Source organism: Trichoplax adhaerens, genomic scaffold, assembly GCF_000150275.1.
Source record: "Trichoplax adhaerens TRIADscaffold_4 genomic scaffold, whole genome shotgun sequence".
Classification (NCBI taxonomy): Eukaryota; Metazoa; Placozoa; class Uniplacotomia; order Trichoplacea; family Trichoplacidae; genus Trichoplax; species Trichoplax adhaerens.
Window position 1 is genome coordinate 6,576,853 of NW_002060946.1, and position 10,007 is coordinate 6,586,859.

The window sequence follows — 10,007 nt, forward strand, 5'->3', positions numbered from 1 at the left end:
TGGGCATAATTCGATATGTGTCACAGTAGATTTATAATACTTAAATAAAATATTTAGCGAGTGAAAGAGCAATTTGATAGATACCAGCTTAGTAAGCTATAACCTTTGGCCTTTTCTTCTATTTGGGTCCGTATGCTATTTTATCATAATAATTAAAACTACTGTCTTCTTATTGGTATTGACCATATGGTTAAACAATCAAATTTTTTAGCCATAGGTATCTCCAGTTTTTAACAGGGCTAATAGTAGCTAGTACGACACAGACATGCATTGCATCATAGGTCAATAGTATAAAATTAATCGTAAGATTAATCAATTTGTTATGAACTTTTTCATCATCACATCGGTGCAATATGATAATAGTGAAGAGGAAGAACCGAAGTCAAAAATTGCATTTAGTTTCATAAAAATTTTAATTTGTCTTCAAATTCTGTAATATCAAGCGACATTCAACCTCTTTAATAATTATATTTGAGAGAATTAGCCGGCAATTACCTGCTCTACAAGCCTAACCATGCATTTCAATGTATTTACCAAAGTTTGTCCTCTTTTCTTTTTCATCATCTACAACTTCAACCTTGTAAGTTACTAATGCTAGTAAAATATTTATATCATTCAATATTAAAAGATTCTTTAAATACGGAAAGGCATTAAAATATTACCAATATCAGTAGAATTTTCTCGAGAAAAAACGTTACTTTTAAATATTATGCCGTTTAATTAGATAATAGTAACTTTATAACCTATAATATCAATTTCTACCTCCAATTGTTAACATCGGAAATCATATTTTAATCTGATATTTTTTGATTGTATGATTATTTCCAAGTGGTTAATTTTCGATATACCTGGAAAAATTGCAATGCAAGGTAGGAAAAATACTGTATTCTGTTATTGTAATAATTGAACGATATTTGAAGTCATGCTATTCTTCTAGAGAAAATATTTTGCATCGATCTAAGCTATAAAATCAAACCAGTTTCTTTGTTATATCCTTTTAGATTGTGGTGATTATATGCCAGCTTTTCTGTATACTGGCTATATTATATCACCAAATTATCCTTATAACTATTCCTCACCACTGTTTTGCTCTTGGTCAGTGGGAAGTGGACAGAATGGAACTGCTATCGTTAAAGTAATCGATTTTAACCTTCGTCCACGAGTAGAAGGAGTTTGTAGCGATTCTGTAAGCTTTTCGTTCGGTGTAGAACCTGATTTTAGAGGTTTACCATACTGTGGTCGTACTTATCCTCAGAATGTCTACTTTCAAAGTCGGAACATACATATTATATTTACGACACAAAGAGGTTCACCTGGAAATTATACTGGCTTCAAAATGAGTTATTCTTTATGTAAGTAAAATAATTTAATCTCTGATACGACGATTACAAGTCCAAATCTATGCTAAGAAGCTTTGCTAAAATTGAAGTATTCACATTTTTTATAGATGTAAATCAAAATAACACTGTATTTACCTATCAAGACCCAATTTCAAATCCCATTCGTGAAATATCGTTAAACAACCAAAGCTTACGAATTACCGGACGTAATAAAATCCAATTAACTTGCGGCTATAAAAATTTACCCGTACTCAATGGCACGAAATTTCAGTGGTATCTTAATAATCAAACCCTAGGCCCTGTTATTTCTCCAAGCCAGCCCACTTTCAACCACTCCAATTTCTATCGTCTTCAACTGAGTCAGTATCAAAACATGGTAATCTTGCAAGTGTTTCCCAGCACAGAATTCAAATTTGACGGCCATTATGGGTGTAGTATCTTTACTCCTGCTCAAGATATATCCCTTGGAGGAAATTTGTTGATGATATCAAACTATAGAGTCAACATAAAAGGAGATTATACGGTCATTGCAGGTAATACATTGCAATTGCAATGCACAGTCACTTATACGTCGGGCATAGCTAGTGGTTCTGAAAATTTCATATGGTATCGATCACAAATTCCGATCGTATCAGGTTAGTAGTCCAATTTAATTTTAAAATATAGCTGGCAAGTTTAATTATTGGAAGCTTATCTAATTTGTGCACTTGTATTGAATCTATGATGAGATTTATTTTAATGTCGGTATCCGGCATTGGAGCAACCCTTCATAGATGGGTTTAAATTCGCAATTGAAGATAGTATAAATACTGTAATATAATTTGATATCGACATTCCAGTATTCTAGATTAATTTAATCCGAGTACTTGTATTGAATACAAGATAAAATTTATTTTAATGGCGATATCAGATTAACCCTTCAATGATGGGTTTAATTGGCAATTGAAGATAGTACAATAGTTATGCATAATGCAGTTCGATACTGACATTCTAGTATTCAGTTCAACTTATTAGTAAATTATAACAGGCAACAATACTCCACAGTGCTTTAAATTCGTAATTGAAGGCAGTATAAATAGTCATTGCAAATAATATAGCTTGATATTGATATTCTAATGTTTTAGTTCCATTTAATGGTAAACTGTAGCCCGCGATAATACTTGATGTAAGCTAATTTAATCTATGTGCTTGTATTGAATATATGATGAGATTTATTTCAATGTCAGCATCGGATTAATCCTTTAATGATGGATTTAATTGGCAATTGAAGATAGTATAAATAGTTACACATAATAGGGTCTTTATATTGATATTCGAATATCAATCCTTTATACAGGTGCCAATTCAAATGTTCAAATTGAAAGACAAGGCTCAGAATCCATACTAACTCTAAGGAATATACAGCGACAATCTTCTAATACAAGTCTAACACATTTTACTTGTAGTTATGATGGCGTTATGGGTATAAAGGAGGCCCATCATACTATAGAAATTTTTCCAGCTCAGCCGCAACCATCTACATGTCCGAAACAGCAACAAAATGACTTTTCATGGCCAGAAACACCCGTTGATGCTGTTGCCGTAATTCCTTGCGGACAGTTATCGTCAGGTTTGTAACAGAAAATTTAACTTATTTTATTGCTTTAGTCAGTTTCAAGAGTACATTATTTATGATGCCCGCCTTCTAAGTTACTGGAGTAAAGCTAGCTACTAATTCAATATTTCATTTTTTGAATTTCTTTATTTCTATATCACCTTGATTTAGGCAATGTTACTCGTGCTTGCTTGCTGGATACTGTGGAACAGCTGCCTAGATGGGGAAGCGTTTCCAGTATTAATTGCGTTAGTCAACCTTTTATTTCCATTCAACAGCAGGTTAGTCAAGATAAACAGCCTAATGTTCATTCAGTGTAATCATCAACTTAATCAAAAGTTAACAAAAACTAATTTACTACGTCAATCTCCTAAATTTTATGTGATAACTAGGCTTCTAATTTAACTGATAAGAATAATAATGCTACAGAAGTCCTGACTAGGCTACAAAATATCACAAATACTCCATCTAATCAGAGCCTGACAGGAGGAGATATTTTAGTTGCCAATTCTATATTAGAAAAAGTAGCTAATATAAGCGATGAACTATCTATCCAAATTAAAGACCTTTACGTGAGTCTATCATTAGATTGAAAATAGAATAACTGTACTACAGAAGCCATTCATTAATTATTATAAGATAGCTATTTCTGAACGACTAGTTTCAAATGTAGAACTGATTAATGCGGTTAGAGTTCACTAAACCTTCATATATCCCCATTAAATAGATTTGATATATTTAAATTTATAACTATCATTTAGGAATTTGTGAGAACTGGAAGTAACTTGATAGAGAAAAAAAACAGAGATCAGTGGATCGAGATACAAAAGGTAGAGATCTCAAAAATAGATTTGATTTTAAGTTGCTGATGGCAAAAATATAGTATCATTGCATAGCGCATTATTTGACGATCATTAAAAGTTCTAACCCTTAATTTATGAATTTTACGCTTTTATATTAATAAGATCAATTATATACTAATAGACCAAACCAGGAACAACGGAACTAGCTCAAAACTTAGATCGATATGGTAGTTTAGTTGGATTAAGCAATGAGACAATCATTGTGGCAGCAGATAATATAGGTATATCAATTTCAAAAACATATCCTGATATTTCATTGACTTGATACTTTATTCATAAAGTCATCAGTAGGATAGCCTGCATAGGAAGCAATTTGTCTAGCTCCTAGCATAACAAAATGCTTTTCTAAAACATTTCAATTTCTGATTCTATTAAAACATGGATTTAGCTAGCATTCTACGATTAATTTCATATTTATAAGCAATAAATTGCACCATTTCCAACTAGGAAGTGTGGATAGAAGCTGAAAATAATTCTTATTTACCAATAGTTATGGAAATAAGCGCCCTTAGTACCGAAACAGAACAGCCATATCAATTTCCTAGCGAATTCACTAATAGAGTAGATCAGCCGGCAACCAATATTGTCCTTCAAACTAATAGTTCTAGGCGATGGCTCAAGGGGAACCAGATTAATTTGCCTCCAACTGTATTTCAAAGTAATTTTATCCAAGCAAAGAATAGGCTGGATACTATATTCCATAAAATACTTGAGTAAACGTTGAGTTAATTCATTAATATCAATAATTTTATTTCATTCCTAAATGTAGGCTATGATGTTTCAACTACAATTAAAATAGTAAGCTTCATTTATAAAACTTTAAACGAACTTTTACCCGAACAAGTCGACCAGACTCTTAAGTAAGCTAACTTAGCGATCTATTTGATATCGATAATATTATAATCATTATTTGCAAATGGAATTTCTTTCAATACTATGAAGACAGATGCGATTCCCCTGATTTCTAATATAAATTATAGATTATGTTTCAATTCTAAATAGAACATAGAAAGATTAATAATTTTATTGAAATATTTTTATAGAACTAACTCGAGCCGATGGATTCCACAAACAGTAGTAATCTCGACATCACTTTATCCGCCACTCAATAAAAAGCTACTTGAGCCAATTGACTATACTTTGCAAAAAGTGTCAAACAGCGAGGTCATTCCATTGCATAAAAATTTAATTCTGTTACCTGTTTTGAGTTAAAAAATGATTGCTATAATGTTATTTCTGTCTAGTGCTTCAACTTGCATACATTTGCTAAATTAAATTAATATTCATCTTGATTATAGCTTTTATTCAATCGCGAATTATATAAAGTTACTGACGAATTCAATTGCTCATTCTGGAATTATACCATCAAGTACATGATTTGCTACTCAAAACGCTTTAAACTAGCAGCTGTTTCTTTGCACTAAAGTTGTTTATTTTAATCAAAATATCTTAAGGACTATCCACACGGGAGCTTGGTCTAGACTAGGATGTCGAACGAAATCCTCAAACGCCAGCCACATAGTTTGTGAATGCGATCATTTAACGAATTTTGCAGTACTCCTAAGATTATCAGAAAGAAATGTAAGCTCTTCTAAGCTAATTTTTAACGAAATGTACTTTGTAATTACTTTTAATGTATTCCTTGTTGAAATAAAGATGCATATGGTCATAAGACTAATACCAATTAATTTCAATTTTTCTTCATTTCTTGAAACAGCTTACCCAACCTATCCTGCTCTCACTTGAAATAATTACATATGTTGGTTGTGGCTTTTCTGTTGTTGGATTGAGCTCCACCTTAGTTATCTACTCTGTATTATGGAAGTAATTATTCTGGATATTCATTAACTTCTGCTAATATCGATGATAGATAAAATTAGTCCTATACCTATTAAATACTGTTTTATTAATAAATGAAACTGTTGCTTTTCCTACTTGTAAAACTATTAGATTCTTAAAAAATCCAACCAACAAAATTCATATGAATTTATTCGCTTGGCTATTAGTTGCTAACTTAATCATCATGTTTGTGGATTTAGCAAAGCATATCAAGGTAATTTATATGACGATTATTGAACTCAGTAAAATTTCAATTATTTTCGCTATCAAAAGCATGATTGCAACGATCAAGACATATATTTTCAATATGTAATCTATCTAATATAATAGGTTCTATGTACTATCCTGGCTTCCGTACTCCATTTCTCACTACTGGCTACGTTTATGTGGATGTTGGTAGAAGGCATACATATTTACCTTGTGCTTATAAAAGTTTTTGATGTCAATGAAAAATTCCTGTACTACCAATTAGCATCAATAGGTCTGTTTTATTCAAACAGATATAGAATAGGTCAATTTACCTTACAGAAATATAAGTAAATTTAATGATGATGTTATCGTTTATTGGTACCAGGTGTTCCCGCTTTGATAGCTGGCTTAACCGCTGCGATTACGTGTGGAGCTGCAGGAATGGAATATTATTTAAGTTCACAAGGGTCCGACTAATATTAATATGTCTAGTATCATACTCGTGATTCCTACAATTCTAAATACAAGGAAGCCTTGAAAATAAAACCGTTGAACTTAGGACAGCCTATTTTTACTCTTCCTTTTAATTTATATTATTCTTTCAATTTTCTATAGTTGCTGGTTATCAGCTACAAATTGGGTTATTCTCGCATTTGTCATTCCATTTGTAATCATCTTTGTAGTAAGTTTGTAATCAATAGTTATCAAAATATTACATCTTTAACAAAGTTCCAGGATATATAGCTATAAATACTAAAGCTACTGTATTGCATATATTAAATTAATTTAGCAAATGTAAGATTCCCAACTAAAGGTCTCTTAAATCTTGTAGACAAACATTGTATTTTGTGGTATGGCAATTTACACTATGCTCAATACACAAAAAATAGCTCAGGAGACCGGAGATCTGCAGAAAACAAAGTTTGTTTTAATAGCTTTCTATACTAAAATTGTTTCATACAAATGCTAGATAAACAAAGTGAGGATCTCTTTTTCATATGATTAATATCATTCTTAAGAATCGCGTTGAGAGGCTTGAGTATTTTAGCCCCCATCCTAGGTTTAACCTGGTCTTTTGGTTGCATTCTTATGATATCTGATAATGTTGTGATACAATATCTATTTGCAATTACTAATTCGGTACAGGTAGGTATAATTTATAACAGAAGATCATTCTAAATATTCGCATTTACTAACAGCAAGGATTTATTATTATTAATTCTAACCTTAGGGACTATACATCTTCCTTGCTTACTGCGCCTTCAGTCAAAAGGTAAGCGATAAAAATTTATGACTCATGTTACTAATCCAAATCGTCTGCAATACTTAACAGCATAATTTGATTCTATCAATCATTCATTTAAATAAACGTTTTGTTATGTTAATCATCAGAATAGCGGCCAGTTAATTTGTATCTCACTAAATAATGTAGACCTAAATTTAAATGACCAGAAATTCTATCAAGAAGCAATAATTATAATTTCTTGTACAATTCATGAAGAAATAACGAGCGCTGTTTGTTATATTTTTTATTACAAATAAAGTAAAATTTCATTGAATATTTCAATAATAACTTAACATTGACCAGAAACTTATCAATAATCGTTAATAATAATATTATTGGGATTCTATTCTCCGCTTGGATTCGTAATAGTTTTAAAATTTAAAAATTTATTATTCCCTTTGCTTTTAGTTCAAGTTTAGCAGTAGCCTAGAATTTCTATCCAGTCATAGCGATATAAGTTATGATTGCAATCCTAACCTTCAAAATTTAAAAATTGATTGAGAAGGTTACTTTGCTTACTCAGTAACTACCATAGAATAATTGCTTTGCAGCAATTTCCAAAGTGAAATTTTAAAGGATGTAGGTAATATTGCTGATAGAGTTCTATTAATTGAACTAATAGGTTAAAGAGGCCTATGGTAAATACAAGAAACAGGGAAAAAGACATTTTATAATGAAAGAAAAGCCAAGGTAACAAAAGTCGCTACTCTTGATATATATTTTACCTTTATCGAAGGGTACGAAATACAATTTTTGCTATAAAAGCGCCAGAATCAAAAAGTTAATGCCTTTCTTTACATAATTTTTTTAAATATTGTTCCGTAGCAACACGAAAGAAAAATCGAATGATTCCTCTTATCCAAGTTCCAAAGTTGGGTATGTTAGCTATCAAATTGAGTAATGATTGCTCTGTTGGTCTTTGATAAAACAAAGGGGACATGATCAGATTTTAAAATGGCACGTAATAAATATCTTTAAAGTGAAAACTTTGCAAGGAAGCTATATATATAAATTCCTATCTGTTTTGAAGCAGATTACGAATCATGTTCAGTTAGTGTTTTAGTATTGGCGGTAGGCTATATTGAAAGATCACTACGTACGAATAATCCTACATGCTTAGTTATTATTTTATTACAAAATTTATTTTGTATGAGTTCTACATCGAATATAACACAGAACAGCATTAAGTTAATTAAGACACTGTTATTGATTGTCTTCCTACTATGCTGCATATAATAAATTCAAAGCAATTTCTGACTCTTTAGCGTACATACACATAAGAGTATCCCTGTAATCGCGGAGAGCAGCAGTAAAACTTTGCGAGACAATATTCTATAAGTAAATTCTAATTATAAATACCTATAGTAAAGAAGCTTAGAAAATTAAATTGCGATGTATACCATCTGACATGTTAGGAATGCAAGAGTATTTGCAAATTTTCAAGTTATAAATCATTACATAGCAGTGATAAATCTAGTATATTTAAATTCGAAAATAGTGTAGCAACGAGAAATGGAACTAAATATTTAGCTTCGTCGGAAGCATTTATGCTCTAGTCACCACCAACAGATATTTATTTTATTTTGAATTAAGATTTTATTCTATTTTCATCTAATACTAGCAACGTAAAAACAGAAAAAACATCTATAATAACCAGTACAGACGTCGAAAAATCTGTAAACGTAACATCAGCGGAACAAATGAAACAGGAAAATATAAACCCTGAATCGTGTGAAGAAAATTTCGTCGTGCTATCAGTTCCTGAAGTTTCAGTATTACCAGAAACGAACGATAGCCTAGCGGATACTGATAGTCGTGCCGATAGCGAACTAGATCAAAAACCTCTAAGTGGTGGAGATCCAATAGAGCGCAAGAATGAAGAAGAAGTATTAAAAAAGCAAAGTTATTCAGATCAAGAAAATCTCTCTTTAGAAGATCAGCAAGAGTTACTTCGTATTAAGATTAGAGGTTTACATCCTCAAGCATCGACTGATGAAATTAGGGAATATTTTAAAAGATATGGCAAAATTGAAAGGATTGGTAGCATCAGTAAACATCAGGCTAATCAGTCCGATGATGAAAACGAAGATACTGTGGAAACATACGTAGTATACCACGAAAAATCTGCAATCGATAGTATCTTCAGCGAAACTAAAGATACTCACATCATTCATGATCGTCAAGTCTATCTGCAATTGTAAATTCCGTTGTATAGCAATCCGATCTCAGATAATCAACATAAACGAGTACGGAAAGGCCTATAAATTGATAGATAAAAACTCGTAAGATATAGACAGAGCTAACATATACTTGAGAAATCAATCAGTCTCCAATTTTATCACTAAATTTTAAAGGTTCAAAATTCAGGTATACTATTGGTGTTAATTAGACATTACCAATATCTTTCTTATCTTTTTTCCTGCTGTTAAAATACTTTATCTAATTGCTATCCATGAATTTAAACGTACATCGTCCATGATATGATATTATACGGTAACTGCAATTTTATCGTATTATATCGTCATATAATTTAACCTCAGTATTAATTTAAGAGCACTTTGATGAAATAATTGTTTACGAGTATATTTCAGCTCATATCGCATGTGTAAATGAATGACTGCTAAATTGATAGTATAGCTTTTTTTACTTTCCTTCATAACTTTATTACAATATAAGCGTATGGTTAGTTTATTATTTAAAATAAAGAAAAATAGTACCAAATCCTATCAGAAGATTATATGTTAGATGTTAGATCATAAAAAAATTTCTAGGCTAAAATTAATATATTCGAATGATCTTAAAAGCTATAACTTCAAAGTATAAGACGCATTTACTTTGTTCTCGGTTAAAAATACGAGAGATTTCGGTAACCAACTCGAGAAGATATCAACATACAC

General features: G+C 31.2%; 1 protein-coding gene across 1 annotated transcript; it reads left to right on the forward strand.

Annotated features, from left to right (window-relative positions):
- Positions 1-814: 814 nt before the first annotated feature.
- Positions 815-9,311, forward strand: TRIADDRAFT_55944 (uncharacterized protein; the record flags this gene model as incomplete). The annotated part of the gene is made up of 20 exons (XM_002111636.1): positions 815-869; positions 1,002-1,352; positions 1,448-1,699; positions 1,901-1,975; positions 2,677-2,949; positions 3,106-3,215; positions 3,327-3,506; positions 3,696-3,764; positions 3,919-4,018; positions 4,567-4,657; positions 4,841-4,961; positions 5,096-5,166; positions 5,748-5,850; positions 5,967-6,117; positions 6,211-6,292; positions 6,441-6,507; positions 7,057-7,098; positions 7,733-7,800; positions 7,936-7,986; positions 8,732-9,311. The coding sequence occupies 20 exons, from the start codon at positions 815-817 to the stop codon at positions 9,309-9,311; spliced, it is 2,892 nt and encodes a 963-aa protein (XP_002111672.1).
- Positions 9,312-10,007: the final 696 nt, after the last annotated feature.